Source organism: Diabrotica virgifera, chromosome 1, assembly GCF_917563875.1.
Source record: "Diabrotica virgifera virgifera chromosome 1, PGI_DIABVI_V3a".
In the NCBI taxonomy this organism is placed as follows: domain Eukaryota; kingdom Metazoa; phylum Arthropoda; class Insecta; order Coleoptera; family Chrysomelidae; genus Diabrotica; species Diabrotica virgifera.
In genome coordinates this window covers 54363992-54385574 of record NC_065443.1, presented here as the reverse complement: position 1 = coordinate 54385574, position 21583 = coordinate 54363992, and the positions used below count along the sequence as shown (strand labels likewise).

At 32.8% G+C, this 21583-nt stretch overlaps 1 protein-coding gene across 1 annotated transcript in view; it reads left to right on the top strand.

Annotated features, from left to right (window-relative positions):
• The window catches only part of LOC114328595 (uncharacterized), a 288450-nt gene that overhangs the window by 265541 nt on the left and 1326 nt on the right, over positions 1-21583 (top strand). The window contains exons 16-18 of the mRNA XM_050656295.1: positions 7707-8013; positions 12060-12235; positions 20205-20451. Of these exons, the coding sequence (XP_050512252.1) occupies positions 7707-8013; positions 12060-12235; positions 20205-20451 (730 nt within the window). The remainder of the gene's footprint in view (positions 1-7706; positions 8014-12059; positions 12236-20204; positions 20452-21583) is intronic.

The following is a 21583-nucleotide window of genomic DNA, read 5'->3' as shown; positions in this document are numbered from 1 at the left end:
TAAATAACAAACTAGAGAGATAGATTATTAAGTGTTGTCTACAAAGCAAAAACGTTATCCAAGACATACGCAGTTACATATTTATAATTGACAGAGTGAGACGGCGATACAATTGTTCAACGTAGTTATATTAATTTAGTAGAAAATTTAAACTCACACTTGACTATTTCTGTACTTCTAATGTCATTCTTAGAAAAACATTCAACATGAGTAGAGATAATGATTGTATAAACTACTATTCGAGTAATCGTGCTGGTCAACTATAATCTGACTGATTCGATTTCTGTCACTTTGACAGTGAAAATGGGTTAGGTTCGGTAGAGTTTATAAATTTTAATAATCAGTCGTATTTACTTCAATAAATTCAGTTCTTTTAAGAGCTATTTTGATATTATATTGTATTTTTGGTTTGGTAAGTATTTATTTAATTAAAATACGTCAATAAAATTTGTAAGTAATCATGTGTTAATATGGTTAAGTTCTGCCTATGAGTTCGCCAAACGTGTACATATTACTCTGACTTTTCAATCATAGGGTATGGAATTACAGATTAGTATATTTTTACGAATGTACATTTATTTGCAGATAATGTCTGGAAAATGATCTGGATACCTAATGATCCGAATTCATAAAGTTTACTTTCATTTTAATCGCTTAATGCAGCTGACATGAACGACATTTTTTAAATTCCTGTTACTATTTACGTCCACTGGCAACTTTAACATGGAGAAATTCATAATACTATATTTGCTTACTCATTATTTTTGTATTATTAATCTATATCAAATAATTAGTTACGTAATAGTAGTAATAGTAACATTTATCACCAATAAATATATATTATCAGAAAAAGAATAACATCACAGAAATGTTTTGACACATTCTTACGTAGCTAAAAATCTTACGGTGGGGTAGTAGTCACATCCGTTTATTTTCAGTATTAACTTAGTTTAGACTTTGTTTTGACTAGAAATTTTTGATTTGATTCGTATGCATATAATCGATGACGCATGGGTATTCTTTCATTTTTCCGACTGTACAATGTATGTACGTATACAAAGTATGAATATGACAATATGTCATATTTGACAAAGATTCGTTATGCGCTATTAATAGATATTAAAACATTCGATAAAAAAATTCAATTCAATAAGTTCAACAACAAAGATAAAAATTCGATATTTAATAATAATACATTATTTAAAAATAAGAAAATGTTGAATAGGAAGCATTTTATAAAGATAGACCAAAGGGCCTAGCCGGGTAAGATGATGAAAAGTGCCCCCAACTCGATTCGAATTCCATATAGGTCACCGTTTAGCATATATAGTGAAACTAACTTTCTGAAATATTTAACCCCCTAGGTGGTCATGTGACCCACCTAGAGCCTTATTAGGCTTTTTATGTTTTTATTTTTTATCTCAGCTGCATCGAGAACTAGCGAAAAACTTTAAATAAAAAATTTGTAAGATTTAAAAAGTTCTGTGCGAAAATTTTTTTTTATTTTTGGCGGGAAATTTAAATTTTAGAACGATTTTAAAATTTTAGATGAGTATAAAAAAATAACTAAGACATTCGTTTTCACGAAAAAAATATATAACGTGTATTTTTGCATAATATTTCACCCTGAATTTTTTCAAATTTTTAAAATTGGTGAAACGCACCTTTAAAAATAAAAAACCGCATTTTTTCGTTTTTTTTTTCGTTTTTTGATACAATTTTATACATATTTTTCAAAAAAGGTAACACCGTCACTGGAACAGTTAAAAAATTTAAAAGGAAATGGGGTTTGCTTAATAAAAATTTTTTGTATCACCATCCATTTGCAAGATACAGTACGTGGAAGAAAACAAAATTTTACACATTTTTTACGATTTTGCCGAAACTACTGGCAACATTGTAATAAAACTTAACGGGTTTTAAGAGGTAGTTATTGTGCATGTTTTGATATACAATTAAGGATTTGATATTCATCATTGGCGCGCTTAGGGGTAATGGTCTGAACTTTTCAAAGAAAAAAGATAGTACGCCACTGACATATTTCAAATTAACAATCATTTTTAAATTCCTCATTCAATTTGCGATAATAAAACTATCTTATCATTTTTTTCATACGAGGCGCCGTTTTGCTGCAAAAAATAAAATATCTTAACGCTTCCAAAGTATTCGAATTAGTTTTTATAATGGACGTACGAGTTTACGTATGTAGATGTAGAAACTACTAATAGAAGTTCGAATACTTTGTAGGGGTTAAGATGTTTTATTTTTTGAATAAAAATGGCGCGTCGTATGAAAAAATAGGAAGATAGATTTTTTGTCACAAATTAACCGAGGAATTCAAAAAGGATTGTTAATTTGAAATATGTCAGTGGCGTACTATCTTTTTTCTTTAAAAAGTTCAGACAATTACCCGTATACGCGCCAATGATAAATATAAAATTCTTAATTGTATGTCAAAAAATGCACAACAACTACTTCTTAAAACTCGCCAAATTTTATTACAATGTTGCCAGTAGTTTCGGCAAAATCGTAAAAAATGTGTAAAATTTTGTTTTCTTCAACGCCCTGTATATTGAAAATGGATGGGATTACAAAAAATTTTTATTAAGCAAACCCCAATTATTTTTCAGTTTTTTACCTATTCTAGTGGCGGTATTGCCTTTTTTGAAAAGTATGTATAAAATTGTATCAAAAATCGAAGAAAAAACCGAAAAAATGCGGTTTTTTATTTTTAAAGGTACGTTTCACCAATTTTAAAAATTTAAAAAAATTCAGGGTGAAATATTATGGAAGAATACTTAGTTATTTTTTTATACTCATTTAAAATTTTAAAATCGTTCTAAAATTTATATTTCCCGCCAAAAATAAAAAAAAATTCGGACAGAACTTTTTAAAGCTTACAACTTTTTCATTTAAAGTTTTTCGCTAGTTCGCGATGCGGCTGAGATAAAAAATAAAAGTTTAAAAAGCCTAATTAGGCTCTAGGTGGGTCACATGACCACCTAGGGGGCTAAAAATTTCAGAAAGTGAGTTTCACTATATATGCTAAACGGTGACCTATATGGAATTCGAATCGAGTTGGGGGCACTTTTCATCATCTTACCCGGCTAGGCTCTTTCTTACTCACATATTGTAACTGCGTCTTTTCATATCTTCCGCCTTCTATCTGGTTCTTCACTGGTCCTGGTTAGAGATTGCAATGGCTGGATCCAGCATATAGCAATCCAGCTGGATCCATCGTCTTTTTTTACATGCTGGATCTAGCAAACCATGCTGGATCCGCAAACGTGTCAAATTCAAAATAAGTTACTGCATGTCTTCATTAGCCTCTTATTCAAAGCCGTGTGTCGGCAACAGTTTGCTTAGTATGCTGGAATGTTTCTATAGCCTAAAATTTTGCATCGATAAAGCGTTGATAAATATTGATTCTGGGATAAAATTCTCTGCTGGCGAGTGGTCAGTAATCAATGAGTTTATCGCTACTTTTCAGTCGGTGAAACTAGTTGTAGAAGCTCTTTGCAGAAGAGAGTCCACTTTGTTAATGGCTGACACAACTATGAAATTTGCAAATAGCCAGGACTCTAGCCTTAGTGCCGAGCTGTCGGAAGCACTACGCAACAGAATCGCGGAACGGCGTCTTTCTGAAATTACAGCTACATTAGTGTACTTACAAAATCCAAAAGTGGATTAGTCCAGGAAGGACTAAATAGTTCTGGTTATTTCCCATACCGAAAAAAATGCAATGCGACAAGAGATGAAAAATTTGTTGAGTCGTATAAATAAACACGTGATTGTGGAACCAGTGCAAGAGGACATAATGGAAGTAGAAGATGGGCCGCTAATCCGGAATCCTTGAATTTTACTTTACAACAAGAACTTGAAATTGAACTAAAACAAGAGGAAAAAAACTTTTATAACCAAAAAAAAAATAGGTTCTCAAAAAGATTATGCAAAAATATTGAAAAAGGAAATGACCGTTTATGAGACCGAAGGAGCGAAAGGCGATCATTTGTCCATGGTTTATGACCATTTAATGACTTTAAAGGTCGCGTCATATTATAATGCACGTCGCGTTTTCGGCACGTAGCGTTTGCAGACCGGCAATCGGACTGTCCATTCACATTATCATACATAGAACGTTTACGTTGGTTTTAGTTTGGTGCGGTGCAGATGTGTTTATTGTCACAACACATGTTTACATGACAAATTGCCTCGAAAACTACTTTTTAAATTAGACCGGGCAGTATCGTCGCCCTGGCTAGCGAAATTATTCCGATTCGATATTTTTAAACAAACTTACTCAAAAAGAAGTCCTTATAACATATCCACAGGGTGCCGGGCGGTACCGTGGTCGAAAAATTGTTTAAACATTTTTTTTAAACAAATTCACAAAAATATTTTTTTCATTTCGAGCAATATTTTTTTAGATAAACTTTCTCTAAAATTGATTGTTGTCGAGTTACATGCGATTAAAAATTTGAAAAATGCGAAAAGGCCATTTTCAAGGCTTAATAACTCGGTTAAAAGTATTATTATGAATTTCAATAAGTGACCAAATCAAGTTTCAAACCCCTTCTTCAAGGTCCCAAAGAGATTTTTGTCATTATTTTACTACAAAGCTGTTATTTTTAGTTATTAACAATTAGCGCTATAGTCCAACTGTATCGTCGCCCCCGTTAGCGAAACTATTTCGATTAGATTTTTTTGCACAAACTTACTCAAAAAGAGTCCTTATAACAAACACATCCACAGGGTGCCGGGCGGTGCCCTTGTCAAAAAATTGTTTTAACAATTCTTATTAAACAAATTCACAAAAATAATTTTTTCATTACGAACGATTTTTTTTTAGATAATTTGGGCTATTCTTTGCAAAAAGCGTATCTTGCAAAAATGCGGAAATGGCCATATAACTCGACAACAATCAATTTTAGAGAAAAATCACAAGAGACCTTTTTTGCCCAGAATAACTCAAATTATTATTAATTTGGGTTTAATTAAATTATTAATAAAAAATTATTTTTGTGAATTTGTTTAACAAAAATTGTTTAAACAATTTTTAGACCACGGCACCGCCCGGAACCCTGTTGATGTGTTATAAGGACCTCTTTTTGAGTAAGTTTGTGCAAAAAAATCTAATTTCGCTAACGAGGGCGACGATACAGTTGGACTATAGCGGTAATTGTTAATAGTTAAAAATAACAGCTTTGTAATAAAATAATGACAAAAATCTCTTTAGGACCTTGAAGAAGTTGTTTGAAACTTGATTTGGTCACTTATTGAAATTCATAATAATAATTTTTAATCGAGTTATTAAGCCTTGAAAATAGCCATTTTCGCAATTTTAGAGAAAAATGACAAGAAACCTTTTTTGCTCAGAATTACCCAAATTATCTAAAAAAAATATTGCTCGAATGAAAAAATATTTTTGTGAATTTGTTTAAAAAAGATTGTTTAAACAATTTTTCGACCACGGCACCGTCTGGCACCCTGTGGATATGTTATAAGAACCTCTCTTTGAGTAAATTTGTGCAAAAAATCGAATAGGAATAATTTCGCTAGCGAGGGCGACGATACTGACCGGTCTAAATACTCTGTATCAAATTCAAAGAAATACCTAAATAAACAACGAGGGAAAACGACCCGTAGCTGTCAACATCCGAAAAATATTGTTTTCGAATGAACCGAACGCAGACGTAACGTGTCTTATACGCTACGTTACGTGTCTTATACGCACAATATGAATGGTTCAATTTAAAAACCATTAAATTATATTTTTCGCAAACGAAACGCTACGTGCCGAAAACGCGACGTGCATTATAATATGAGGCGACCTTAAAACCGACAAGCGTAGAGGCCGAAAGGGCTTTCTCCGCAACCGGCTACATGTGCAGTTTTGTGCGAAGTAGGTTAGGCGATAACACGATAGATAAAATATGTTTTTTCTCACTTCCAAAAAACTAAATAATTCATGTTTCTGTTGTTTAGAAATTTATAATACACACTGATTTTTATCATGAGATCCAAAAAACGTCCTCAGTAAGCCATGGAAGAAAAACATATTACTTAACTTGTGTCAGCTCAAAATTGCCATAAATGAAATTTGCTTCAAATGAACTACTCTTACAACAGAAAAGTTCATTTGGATAAAGTTTCATTCGTGACAATTCTCAGCCGATACAAGCAAAGTTTCACTTCCATGGCTTACTGAGGACGAGTGTTTTTTTGAAATCTCATGATAATTGTAGTATTTGCTCTAGCCATTTCCAGTTAAAGAGAGGTAAGATTAACTGCGAATTGCGACTGATTATACGTCTTTATTTGATTAGATACACCTAAGATAATTTTTATTTTGATTTTTTATTTTATTAGTTTGTACAAAAAAGCTTAAATAATAAATTAACAAAAAAAACCGTGTTAAACCGTTAAAAATCGTGGTTTTATTTTGAATCCACATTTTGCTGGATCCAGTTGGATTCAGGCTAATCTTGCAAAAATCCAGCTGGACTGAAAATGCTGCTGGATTGCAATCCCTAGTCCTGCTCCATTTTCCATTTTTCGCCTCCATTTCTAATTTGCTGCTATCATCTTTTTTCTCAGAAGATTTCTCCAATTGGCAGGAGAGCCATGCATCGATGAAGCAGAAGGGTAGATAATTAATTAAACTGCTTCTTTGGTCATTATTGAATAAAACTATATTTCGGTTCAGATAACATGTCATTCTATTGAACATTCTATTTTAACATGTCATTCACAATCGGTGACTAAACCATAACAACTTGTTTACAAATATACAATAATAATTAATATTTTAATAACATACCTAAAATCATTCAAAAAAACCTTTAAACTCTACTGACTTGGGCAAGTTTACAGTCTATTACCAGAATGTTCGGGGTCTCCAAACAAAACTTACTGAATTAAGCCTCAATGTTTTTAATTGTTGACCAAGGAAAAGCTGGAACACTAGTGTAAACGAAATACTCAAGAAAAGAGGAACATCGTGGCAAGAAGCAAAAGTTTTAGCAGCAGATAGGAAGAAGTGGCGTAAATTTGCAGAGAGTATTATATAAAGGAGGAATCCTCGACACCTAATGGTAAAAGAGGCAACCGATTATGTATGTATGTTTTTAATTGTATCTATGATATTATCATTCTAACAGAAACTTGGCTCAATAGTGACATTGCCGATGCTGAAATTGGTCTTGTCAATTACAATATTTATAGACAGGATCGTACACCTGCCTCTAGTGCATCTCTTAGAGGGGGTGGAGTATTGATAACTGTTTTAAAGAAATATTCATCATTACGAATCCACTCTGATCCATCTATCGAACAGTTGTTTGTACGGTTTCATGGCAAACTTATTCTGGGAGCTCTATGTATTCCACCCCAATCACCAGCCTACACTTGTAAGGTTCATGCTGACCAATTAATGCTTTTAAGTGAACAATTTTCATCTCTAAAATTTTACTTGTTTGGTGACTATAATCTCCCCTCAGCCCTCAGCTAGGTGGATAGTTAAAGATTATTGCTCTTAAACATTTTAGTATTAAGAAATTTCCTTGTTGGTATTCTTCTGAGCTAAAACAATAATAGGAGTTAAAACAATAATAAGGTTATTCAAAATTAAGCGTAGTACACATTTTATAATATTTTATTATACAGAGTGTGATAATATCACTACAGAGTCCTTTGTCAATTTTTAGGTTACGATGGTATTTTCAAAAAGAGAACAGGTGGCCAAAGCGACGGTTGTGCTATCTATTACAAATCAGACAAAGTTGAAATGCTAGACTATACTTTGGCGCAGTTTTACCAGTCTGACATAGCTGTATTGAATAGAGATAATGTAGGCATTGTTGCAAAATTTGTACCAAAATTGCATCCCATGAGAGAATTTGTTGTGGCAACCACTCATCTTCTATACAATCCTCGCAGGCATGACGTGAGGATGGCACAGATGCATCTACTCATGACCGATATTGAGAAAATGAGTTACAAAAATGATAAAGGGTAAGTTTTACTGCATTTATTTTTTATAGGGTGTCCCAGAAGTATCAGAACGGTCAAATATTTCGCGAAATAAACATTGGATCGAAAAACTGAAAAATACGTGTTCGATATTTTTCAAATATCTGTCGAATAACACTAAACATAATCCCCCACTCCACCCCATGGAGGTGGTGTAGGGGGTAACTTTAAAATCTTAAATGGAAACCTTAATATTTTATTGCATATTTGGATTCCCCATAAAAAAATGAGCAACTTTTATTCGAGACAATTTTTCGAATTGTGGATATAAATAGGTAAAGACGATTTATCGTGATACCATAGGCAAATTATAGAAACGGTTTAATATCTCGAGAAATACAATTCCAAGTGAAAAACCAAAACACACGTGTTTAATATTTTTCAAAAACCTATCGAATGACACCAAACACGACCCCCCACTCCACACTCTAGAGGTGGGGTGGGGGTAACTTTAAAATCTTGAATAGGAACCCCCGTTTTTTAAAGCAGATTTGGATTCCCCATGAAAAAATAAATAACATTTATTCGAACCATTTTTTAGAATCGTTGATGACGCTAATAAATCACATTTTTCCGATTATAGCGCCATCTATCAACAATTCTAGGAAATATTTCGAATAAATGTTACTTATTTTTCATTAGGAATCCAAATCTGCAATAAAAAAACGGAGATTCCTATTTAAGACTTTAAAGTTACCTACCACCCCACCTCCAGAGTGTGGAGTGGGAGGTCGTGTTTAGTGTCATTCGATAGGTTTTTAAAAAATATTTAACATGTGTTTTTTGGTTTATCATTAGAAAGTGTATTTCTCGAGATATTAGACCGATTATGTAATTTACCTATGGTATCACGATAAATCGTCTTGACCTATTATAGCGCCGTCTATCCACAATTCGAAAAAATGTATCGAATAAAAGTCCCTTACTTTTCCGTACGGAATTCAAATATGCATTAAAAATGGGGGTTTTCATTTAAGATTTTACAGTTATCCAACCCACCCCCGACCCTCCCAACCTCCAATGTGTGAAAGATATTGTGTCCAATTGATTTTTGAAAAATATTGAACAAGTATTTTTCAGTTTTTCTATCCGTTGTTCATTTCGCGAAATATTCGACCGTTCCGCTACTTTTGGGACACCCTGTATATATTACAAGCTTGGAAGAGAGTAGATATGTTTCACATTTATGCTGTTACAGTTGTTCCAATGGATCTCTACACAAACGTAATGATTGATTTGCAAACAATTTATATCAAAATATTAAATGAAACGTACGTCGGCATGTAGGTACTGTCAATGTAATTATTAGCAAATGCTATCATTTCGTTGGATGTATTTTATAAAGTTATTTTATTGAAGTGCTTTATCTTTTTTTACGATTGAGGAGATTGATGGACTCAACATTAGACAGCTTGAACATCATACCGACTATGGTTCTTCTCAGAGGCTCTTTTCAGTGTGACGCAAGTGACAGAAAAAAGGCAAGTCCGTTATGTATACACATGTATAACAGTTATTTCAGTTGTTGATAGATGGCGCTAGAATCGAAAAAAAGATTTAGGTTTACTGATTTACTGATTATTTACCTATTACATATCTATACGACTATAATTTAAAGTTCTTCTCAGTCTTTCAGTGTGTCATTAATGATGCAATAAACTTACGTGCATAGAAATCGGTCCACTTAAAAATTTGGTCATTTTTGATGTCCAATATTTCCTAAACCTGTTGGCCGATTTAAGTGATTTTTTGAAAATGTTATAGCCTGATTCTTTAACAATACCACTGTAATAATATTGTTACCAAACAGGTAAATTTTCATTGTATAATGGGTGTACCAATCAAACTGTGTTTTTTTTTCTCAAAGTTCGCACCACCCTGTGCAATATTCTAGCATTTATAAAATACTGAAATTAAAATTCAACTATAGCCTCAGGTTTTCTTAACATTCTGTTTTTTGATTCATTCGTTTATGTTGGATAATAAAAAAGTTAGGTACTTTATTAACAACTAGACATGTTCTTCATCAATGCACGTTGTTTCTAGATAAGTACGACAAATTTTAAGGGGCAATTCTGCATGAAAAACTAATGACAGTTGGCTTTATAAATGTATGTCCGCAAATTTTACGTTTCCGAGATACGGGATGTTGAAATTTTTCTTACAAACTGACGATTTATTTATTACTTTAAAACCAGTTGAGATATGCGAATGAAATTTGGTGAGTTTTAAGAGATAGTTATTTCGGATTTTTTTGACATAAAATTAAGAATTTTATATTCACTTTTAGCGTGCATACGGGTAATATGATCGGTCATATTACACGTATGCGCGCTAATGGTGAATATTAAATTCTTAATTGTATGTCAAAAAATGTGCAATAACTACGTCTTAAAACCCATCAAATTTCATTTGCATATCTCAACTGGTTCTAAAGCAATAAATAAATCGTCAGTTTGTAAGAAAAAATTCAACATCCCGTATCTCGTAAACGAAATATTTGCGGACATACGTTTATGATGCAAATGGTCATTATTTTTTCAGGCAGAATTACCCCTTAAAGTTTGTCGCACTTATTTAGGAACACCGTGTATTGATGAAGAAGATGTCTAGTTGTTCAAGTACCTAACTTTTTTATTATCCAACATAAACGAATGAATAAAAAAATAAGAATGTTAAGAACATCTGAGGCTATAGTTGGCTTTTAATTTCAGTATTTTATAAATGCTAGAATATTCCACAGGGTGATGCGAACTTTGAGAAAAAAACACAGTTTGATTGGTACACCCGTTATACAATGAAAATTTACTTGTTTGGTAACAATATTATTACAGTGTTATTGTTAAGAATCAGGCTATAACGTGTTCAAAAAATCACTTAAATCGGCCAACAGGTTTAGGAAATATTAGACATTAAAAATGACCAAATTTTTAAGTGGGCCGATTTCTATGCACGTAAGTTTATATGATTTTAATAATGTAGAGTATAGAGAATCATATCATAGCATGACATTTTAATTAAAACTGACAGTTGTCACAATCATAATTGTAATTTGGTATAAAAACAAATCAATTGTGTTTATTTCATTTATAAAAAGGTATGTTCTTTGATTTGTATAGTTTTATAAATTATATAGCGCCATCTATCAACAAATACAATAAATGTTATAAACGATTTTAATCACGGAGGTACCTTTTTTTCTGTCACTTCCAACGTAATGCGTTAGAAAGAAATCGAAAAACTGTGCCGCACTGAAAAATGCCTGTGAGAAGGAGAATATCACTAATATAAAGTTAAATATAAAACGGCAATAAATAAGTAAACAAAAAACAAAAAGTAAAAAAATAATCTCGAAAATAAACAAATTTCCGTTCGACAGAAATACAATTTGAGGTTAGATGATGACAATAACAATTTGTAGGTTAGATAATATATTACTTGTCTCATTAGCTTAAAAAGAAATAGATACCCGAAGTAATCAAATAAGAGAGCAACGGTTTCCTCTCTGTACTGATTAAGAAGCCGACTAAAAAGTCTGCAGTCTGCGCAGACTCTTAGTCGTTCTAACAATTATGTTTGAAAATAAAATTACAATGAAATGTACAAAGACTAAAAGTTTAAATAATATGAAAAAACATTTACACAACAAATGTACCAATATCACTGAAAATGATAAACGTCAAAAGCCTTAATAAATAAAATCTATAAAAGACATGCCGTATCACTTATCATTGTTTTACTTATTGTGATTTCAATGGACAAGTGACTTAATTTTGCGATAATAGTCTCTGTGAGTAAATAAGAGACCTAGGGTGAGAGCACGCCAAATAGAATTCTATTTTAGTGACGTCACGTTGCCTAGCAACCGTCGTTTATCCCATTGTGAAATTCGATTTTGTGACATCAGCAAAATAGAATTCTATTTGGCGTGCTCTCACTGCTAGTATAAAAAGTAGATATAATTCATCAATAATTTCATGCATGTGCAAAGATCTGTTGGAAGAACTGTACTTAATCATATTTTTTAGGAACATACATTACTTACCTATAATACTTACCGGTGACTTCAACTCTCCACCGCACTCTGACTTATACGAATTTATTACACACGGTAATATTAAGTATGAACATTTAGCAGAGCCGCTTAAAACACCTGGTGATCATAGGAAACAGCAACTTGTTACTTCTTCTTTGGGGATCACAGGTAAATCATTATTTTTTTCTGTAAAATACACATTGTAAATGTTTTACACATAATCTCTTGAAACGATGTTTACTATATGTTGTAATGTATTTTACAAAAATTGTAATCACAAGGTCTTGGAGAATATCTCTGATGTACCTTTTAGCGGTTAGCGTATATCCCTATGATCCCGATAGAGGGTAGATCTACTTCAGGGATTTAGCATCCCTGCCTGCGAGAACCCCTGATTTTTTTCTTCCAATCCCTACTTCTTAAGCTTCATTTACATTTGGCAAGTTTACTGGCTGAAAGTACTGATGGCCACTAAACTTGCCATGTGTAAACAACAGGAAAGTGTACTTGCTAGCACTTTCCTGTTGTTTACATATGGACGGGATTCTGCAGAAAGGATCCAAACCCCACTTTGTTAAAACTGAGTTATTAGCCAAAAACTTTACGATAAAATTTAAAATTCTCTATTAAAAATAATCATGGTTTAACATTAAAATCGTCAATATATGCATTAGATTTGATTTAACACATACTGTTTGGTTCAAGAAAACAGTTGTTTTCCAAAAAAAATCCACTTTTGTGGCTTGGTTCCCTTCTGCAAAACAACTTAAGTGAATTCAAAGTTAACAAACATTTATTTTCCATTATTGAGGTACATAATCAGGCGTATAATGTAAAAAAATATTAATATGAAATTACTGGGATTTAATAATTTGTTCGATTTCAAAATCTGGAAGTCCCGTGAATTCAAGAAAACAGTTGTTTAAAAAGAATCCACTTTTGTGGCTTGGTTTCCTTCTGCAAAACAACTTAAGTGAATTCAAAGTTAACAAACATTTATTTTCCATTATTGAGTACATAGTCAGGCGTATAATCTAAAAAAATGTTAATATGAAATTACTGGGATTTAATAATTTGTTTTGGAAGTCCAGTGAATTCAAGAAAACAGTTGTCTTAAAAGAAATCCACTTTTGTAGCTTGGTTCTCTTCTGCAAAATAACTTAAGTGAATTTGCATAAAGGAACCAACCCACATGGATCTTTTCTGCAGAACGCTGTCACGCTGCAACGATAATGTTGCTTGGTTCTTTCACTCATAGAGGACGGTATATATCGTATGTGGCTTGGTTCTTTTCTGCACAAGTATCTACCGATTTTACAACCTATGAGACTGTGAAACCTCTATACTCTGGGTATAGATATTTTTGACGAAAAGAATGATGAAATATGGGGAAAAATGAGAAGATATTTAAGACAAAAAGAAGAGGGGCTTAGCTCAGAAGGACAAATTAAATGGGCAGAGAGACACTAAATCTCAAGTGGGTATTCGGGCTAGCTTCTATTCGCGGTGTGCAAGTACTCGGAAGGGATACGCGAAACGATCGTGCGCGAATAGCGGAGAAATATTGCAACTTTCTTAAATAATTCATATTGTCAATTGAAATTGTCAAATTGACGTACATTTCATACCTATGGTCATTTAAGAAGAAAAATTATATATTGCTCCATAATATTAATATGAAATGCAATTATTATATAAAGGTAAATTTAAGTAATTGTATTTTGCTTACAGTACTGCATAATAACTAATTTTATTTACTACATACAATTGTTTACGTTTTAATAACATAACCTAAATCTTATTTTTTCTTATTATTATTTTTTTTGAACTATGGCCTTGACAATTATCCAGTAACCAGGACCATATGATTGGCAATGTAATTAAAAGTGCGAATAAAAGTGCAGAGCGAAGAAACCAGGTGTCGCTTTTCCGAACTTGCACGGTCCCAATACACCGAATATTGGCTTTAGAGATATAAAAAAAGGTTTGATAATGAAATGATAGTAGCTAGGAAGAAAATGAGACCTGTTAATACAAAAACTTAATACAACTAGGTAAGACCACTGGAGATAGATCAAGATAAAGGAGATGATAAAGAGAGAAGAAAATGGGCGCCAACTCGGACAGCTCAACTTCTGGGACACAGTACTTGAAAGCTCAGTCTTACTTAACTGTAGCGAAAAAGAAAAAAAAACCTAAGTTTTGGCTCCAGAATTTGAACAGCTCGAGATTTTTGAAGCAACGAACGACAGCAACTAAAAGACACTGGTTACGACCACCTGAAATACAAAAATACTAACCTTGTCTTGCTATGTTATATACTGGTAATACAGACTGAAATAAAACATCAACCTTTCTAATAACAAATATATTAACAATAAATATGTTATAATATATATATATATATATATATATATATATATATATATATATATATATATATATATATATATACAAGAAAGACTCTAATGAGTATCAATTGTTTCGCCGAACGTTTTCGCCAAAGAGAATTAATTTGGCTTCTTCAGGGCTGAAAGAGAAGAAATTATAATTAGCTACCATATATTACCTATTAAAAAAACATTGGAGATCTTACCGTAACTTAGAATTGTAGAGTTAGGATGTTATAAAAAACTTAGCTAGTAACAACATAGTGGTTTTTTTGTTACTGTTAGAAAAAAGTTACTGTTAGAAATGTATGGTAGCTGTGAACTTGAGACGCAAAAGTGTACCCAAGGGTAACCGAAAAAACCCAATGCAACTACATTTTGAAGGAATTAATTCTTTGAGTTGTCGGCAATAACTAAATTTTTGATTGTTAAAAAGATCACATGTGAGGTTCTGTTTTGCCAGAACGCATGCGCTGACATGTCAAAGTAGTTCTTATGATTCTTTATAATGTGGTTAAGGTTCATTGGTGTAACAAGATGAAATTAATTACCAGTTTAGGGTAATATTCTTATTTCAGATTTTTCTTGTTAAAAAATTGTTTTATATATTATATTGTTCATGTGATGTTATTCTAATATCTTATTGAGATGTATATAAGAAAAGCAAGGGAATGTTATCTTTTTTTTTTTTTTTTTTTTTTTTTTTTTTTTTTTTTTTTTTTTTTTTTTTTTTTTTTTTTTTTAAATTAATGAAAATTATTATTTAAGTAGGTTAGTTATTAATGGATAAATCAGTCAAGTTAGTTCTCTGTGATGTTATACTTTTCTTGGTATCGGATTTAAGTAAGAAGTGGTATATATTGCTTAGATTCTTAATGTCACTCTTAACATTGATGGAAAAATCGTTAAGGAAAATATATGACATTTCAATGAACTCTCTTTTAGATTTATTGTTCTCACGGTGGAGAATTGTAGTGTTATTATAGTCCATGAGATGACCAGTGGAATGTACATGTTTGGCTAAAGCACAACGGTCTGGGTGAAGTCGAGAATCACTTTTGTGTAGTGTGATACGTGATTTCAATAATTGAGAGGTTTGGCCGATGTAAGAATTGTTGCAAGAGTGGCATGGAATGTTGTAGACAATGTTACTAAGCATATCTGTAGGTGTCTTATCTTTGATCTTAGAATAAAGATTATTAATTGTTAGGGCTGATCTACAAGCCACATTAAGTTTAATATTGTTATTGTTATTACCAAAGCTATTTTCAACACTTTTCAGAATCCTTGTTAACCCCGGAGTGATATCACTGAAGTATGGTAATGAAAAATATTTGTTTATAGGAGTATCAGAGACTGGGTTCCCACTTAAGACATCAGGATCAGCATTGTTAGTCGCGAAGGAAGGTGAAGTACCCTCGTTTTGGACAGTGTTAAACAAAATCTTATTTACTAGTGGTGTTGGATAGGCATTCGAAATGAAAAGTTTCTGTAGGATTTGTAGGTTTTTTGTATGAAAAGAAGGATCTGATAGTTTTATTACTCTATTTTTCATCTGTTTGACTAAATTGACTTTGGTAGAATTATTATGGTAAGAGTGGTAGTTAAGGTATCTACCAGAATGGGTCGGTTTTTGATACCAATCTATTTTGATGTTGTTATTTTCCCTGATCATCCTTATGTCGAGAAAGGGGACGGACCAATTACCATCTTCCCTCTCTATAGTGAACTGGATGTAGGGGTCATAACTATTGAAGGTGTTTAATAGTTCATCTACCTTGTCATTGGGTATAGCCAAGATGATATCATCAACATATTTTTTAATGAATGGAATTTGAAAGGATAATAAAGGAATGACAGAGTCTAACACATAATCCATAACGTAAGTTGCAATTATAGGAGAAATCTTTGCTCCCATAGGGGTACCGAAAGTTTGTTGATAGAATTTTCCATTAAATGAGAAGTAGGTGTTGTTAAAGAGAAATTCGACGTTGTTTAACACTGTCCAAAACGAGGGTACTTCACCTTCCTTCGCGACTAACAATGCTGATCCTGATGTCTTAAGTGGGAACCCAGTCTCTGATACTCCTATAAACAAATATTTTTCATTACCATACTTCAGTGATATCACTCCGGGGTTAACAAGGATTCTGAAAAGTGTTGAAAATAGCTTTGGTAATAACAATAACAATATTAAACTTAATGTGGCTTGTAGATCAGCCCTAACAATTAATAATCTTTATTCTAAGATCAAAGATAAGACACCTACAGATATGCTTAGTAACATTGTCTACAACATTCCATGCCACTCTTGCAACAATTCTTACATCGGCCAAACCTCTCAATTATTGAAATCACGTATCACACTACACAAAAGTGATTCTCGACTTCACCCAGACCGTTGTGCTTTAGCCAAACATGTACATTCCACTGGTCATCTCATGGACTATAATAACACTACAATTCTCCACCGTGAGAACAATAAATCTAAAAGAGAGTTCATTGAAATGTCATATATTTTCCTTAACGATTTTTCCATCAATGTTAAGAGTGACATTAAGAATCTAAGCAATATATACCACTTCTTACTTAAATCCGATACCAAGAAAAGTATAACATCACAGAGAACTAACTTGACTGATTTATCCATTAATAACTAACCTACTTAAATAATAATTTTCATTAATTTAAAAAAAAAAAAAAAAAAGATAACATTCCCTTGCTTTTCTTATATACATCTCAATAAGATATTAGAATAACATCACATGAACAATATAATATATAAAACAATTTTTTAACAAGAAAAATCTGAAATAAGAATATTACCCTAAACTGGTAATTAATTTCATCTTGTTACACCAATGAACCTTAACCACATTATAAAGAATCATAAGAACTACTTTGACATGTCAGCGCATGCGTTCTGGCAAAACAGAACCTCACATGTGATCTTTTTAACAATCAAAAATTTAGTTATTGCCGACAACTCAAAGAATTAATTCCTTCAAAATGTAGTTGCATTGGGTTTTTTCGGTTACCCTTGGGTACACTTTTGCGTCTCAAGTTCACAGCTACCATACATTTCTAACAGTAACTTTTTTCTAACAGTAACAAAAAAACCACTATGTTGTTACTAGCTAAGTTTTTTATAACATCCTAACTCTACAATTCTAAGTTACGGTAAGATCTCCAATGTTTTTTTAATAGGTAATATATGGTAGCTAATTATAATTTCTTCTCTTTCAGCCCTGAAGAAGCCAAATTAATTCTCTTTGGCGAAAACGTTCGGCGAAACAATTGATACTCATTAGAGTCTTTCTTGCAGATTTCCCCAATATTTAAGAGTTTACTATTTAACTTATCTGCAAAGATTAAATTAATTTTTTTATTTTTTATATATATATATATATATATATATATATATATATATATATATATATATATATATATATATATATATATATATATATTACAAGTTACATATAACTCTCTAAACACAATAACAGTGGTAGTGGTGGTGTAACGGTCAAACAGGACCCAAAAAGCCACTAACATGCAATGAACCACTACACACTGCGTTAAGTAAAGGTATTTATCACAAAATCCAAAATCAAAGTCCGTTGGAATAGTAAAAAGGTCTATATAAATGAGTTGGTCAGTGACTCTTTATATATTATACAAAAAAAGCCTACTAGACGTATTTCCTATTTAAAATCCGCGACAAAATTTTGCAACCCGATTCCCTATTAAATTTTAAGATACAATTATTTATGACTATTAACCAAGACCTGATTTTATTTATTTGAACTAACTACTACTTATACTGAATCAAAGAGAAAAAAAAAACAACAACCTAAAACCCTATCCATCACAAAAATATATGTACTCTTCCTGATCGTATGCATACGAAAAGTTTACACTGTAGCAAATATATCTTACCCAAAAGTAAATAATGAAAAAGTAAATAAACTTAGCTTTTACACAACAGCCGGTTAAAAGTAGGGTTGCAAGTCCATAGAGATGAATTCTTTTGGCACGATAACGCTGGTTGGCTGCTGTGGTGAGTAAGTCCTACTGTAAGGTCCTGGGTGAAGATGCTGGTTGTAGTAAAATCAGGTATGGTGTATTATCCAACAAAAACAGCCCACTCTAGGGATAGACCATCACAGAGTGACTAGCAATCTAACTGGTACATAATTAACGTGATGGAGTCACGTTACGTGACTAAATAACTAAGTGACGGAATTGAAACAAGGCAGGCACGCCGGAATATCCACTTCTGTTATGCGAAGAAGTCCCAAAGAGATGTATAATTTTGATTATCTAGTTTTGTAGATGGTATTAGCTGACGTTTGATTTCCATCTAAAATTTGTTTCAATCCCGTCACCTAAAAATGAGAATAACCTCACTAGCGGCGCGGCGTCTGCCTTTCGAGCCGTTTCCTGACCAACTGCCGTTCAATGTTTTCCGAAATCGATTCGTGTCGATCCGATAGAATCATGCGCGGTGTTTTCCTCTTGCTTCGCTGCGAAAGTAGGCACCTGGGTGATTCCATAGGCGTCTCTAAAGAATTTCCTAGAGGGGCATTTTTAATGAAATTTTAATTAAATTAATTTAATTAGTAGCGTGATCGCTACAACTGTTAATAGGAAAAATACATATTTGTGGGTTGGTTCCTTTCTGCAGAATCCCGTCCATATGGCAAGTATAGTGACCGCAAGTACTTTCAGCCAGTAACCTTGCCAAGTGTAAATGAGGCTTTAGAAACCAGACCCGGGCCACAGCATTATCCTAGCTGAAGTTTCATTTACATTTACACTCGGCAAGTTTACCGGCTGAGAGTACTTGCGGCCACTAAACTTGCCATATGTAAACAACAGGAAAGTGCTAGCAAGTACAGTTTCCTGTTGTTTACACATAGCAAGTTTAGTGGCCGCAAGTACTTTCAGGTAGTAAACAAACTTGCAAGTGTAAATGAAGCTTGAATCTCAAATCCCTATATCTCCTACCAACACTTACCAACCTGTCTGGCCAGCGTGGCGAGTTATGGCTAACACACCCTAACAGTTTTGGTACCCTAAAGGTACCATTCCAACATCGACGGCAGTTGCAGTTGTCGCCGTGACAGACCTCACTACTTTGCACTATTAATTTGTATGAGACTGAATTCCGACATCTAACTGCAATTGCTGCCCGGCAGAACTTCAGTTGCTAACAATTATACAAATTAAGAGTGCAAAGTAATTATAACAACTATAACTGCCGTCTGCAGTTGCTGTCTGCCGCCTGCCGTCGATGTCGGAATCGTACCTTAACAGTAACCTAATCAGTTTTGAAATAAAAGGATCTGGTTCGCAGGTGGGTGTTGAATCCCACACCTCTAGGGAAGTTAGCCTTGTGGAATCTGGGGAAGGGGATAATATAAAGGATGTCTTAAACCTAGATGGTTGAATTTTTTAAAATAATCTCTCTAATAGAAATAAAAAAGTTCTTGATGTATAGTGACTTAATGATCACTTACTTAAAGATATAATTTGTGGAAATATTATCAACAAATTAGGAAACCTAGAAAACCCTTAAAAGTTTTAAACTAAGCTTTAAACTATTTTGCACAATGCGTATACAGAATATTCAAAATGTTACTAAAATTCACTAACAACTCCACATATTTGTAGATAACTTTATTTTTTTAAAATAAGCCCATATTATCTTCTGTATATCTACAGATCTTTTATTCTACTTCCAGACAGTAGCCAATATTTAAGAGAACTTCAACAAAGGCTCAAAGAGTGTACGATTATAGAGTTAACCAAAGATAAAGATGATTCGAAACAATGTGATAAATCAATCCAGAACAATAATAAGTATAAGAAAAGTAAAAGCTTGTCACACAATTTTGGTTTAAAATCGGTGTACAAGCATGGATCTGGACCAACTGCAGAAGGAACTACTCATCAAGACGAATGGTTGACTGTAGACTACATATTTTACAGGTATTGTATTTCTCAATTTTTTCTTACTAATCGTGATGGAAAAGACCAAGATGGTCATTATACCTTCTTTGGTGGCGAAGAATATTAGTGTCCATTGTTTGAATTATTGGTTGGTTTGGATAATGTAATGATGACCCCTTTCTTCTTTTTTAAGTGCCATTTCCGTTACGGCGGTTGGCAATTATCATGGTCATTCTAACTTTCAGAGCAAATGCTCTAAAATATGATTTGTGTTGTCACCATACTCTTTGGTTTTCGGCCAAGATATTTATCTTCTTCCCACACAACTTCTGTTCACTGTCAATGCATTATGAGTTGCAAGATGCTGTATTTTTCTTCACGAATAATATGTCGGAGATATTGCAGTTTTCTTTCTTCCATTGTCCTTTCAACTTTGTTAACACTTTACTGTTCATAACGCAATCCACACATGAGATCTTCAGAATCGTTCTATACGTCCACATTTCAAAGGAGTTAAGTCTTGTCGTCTCTAGATTCAGCGTCCATGATTCAACTTCATAGTATCGAATATTGTAAATGTAACATTTAGTCAATCTTGTATTGTTAGTGGAAATAACGATACTATAGACGAACAGCGGGACAAAATTCAACAGGATATTTTATCTGCGACCAGAAAAAATTAAAAACCAACTAAAAAAGCGAAACAGATACAGATGGAGATGAGAAATAATTTGAAACTCAAAATTTTAAGACACGAGGTTTATTGAAAAGACCGCAGGGCAAATCAAGTTCGCATATCGATATAATCAAAAGAACATTAAACATCAACTAATACATACTTCAGGAGGGCTGGGTGTACCCTTGAGTCTGCTATGGTGATGGTCCAAATGTACAGGATTTATATTAGCATCCAAAAATAAGAGTAATCCATATCGATTTAATTTTTAAAGTCTCAAACAAATATTATTTACATGTACTGTTTACATTAGGTAAATGGGTGACATTGCTTCTGCAATGTAGGCCACTCGTTTTGAAAACAACGGAGTCAGCAATTATGTTACTATTAGTATTTTCATGGTCACATTCAGAGGTAGTCAATCATAACAAACAATTGGGATTTATTTATAGATACATAGAAAGTAATGAAAGAGATTATTCATTATTCACAAAC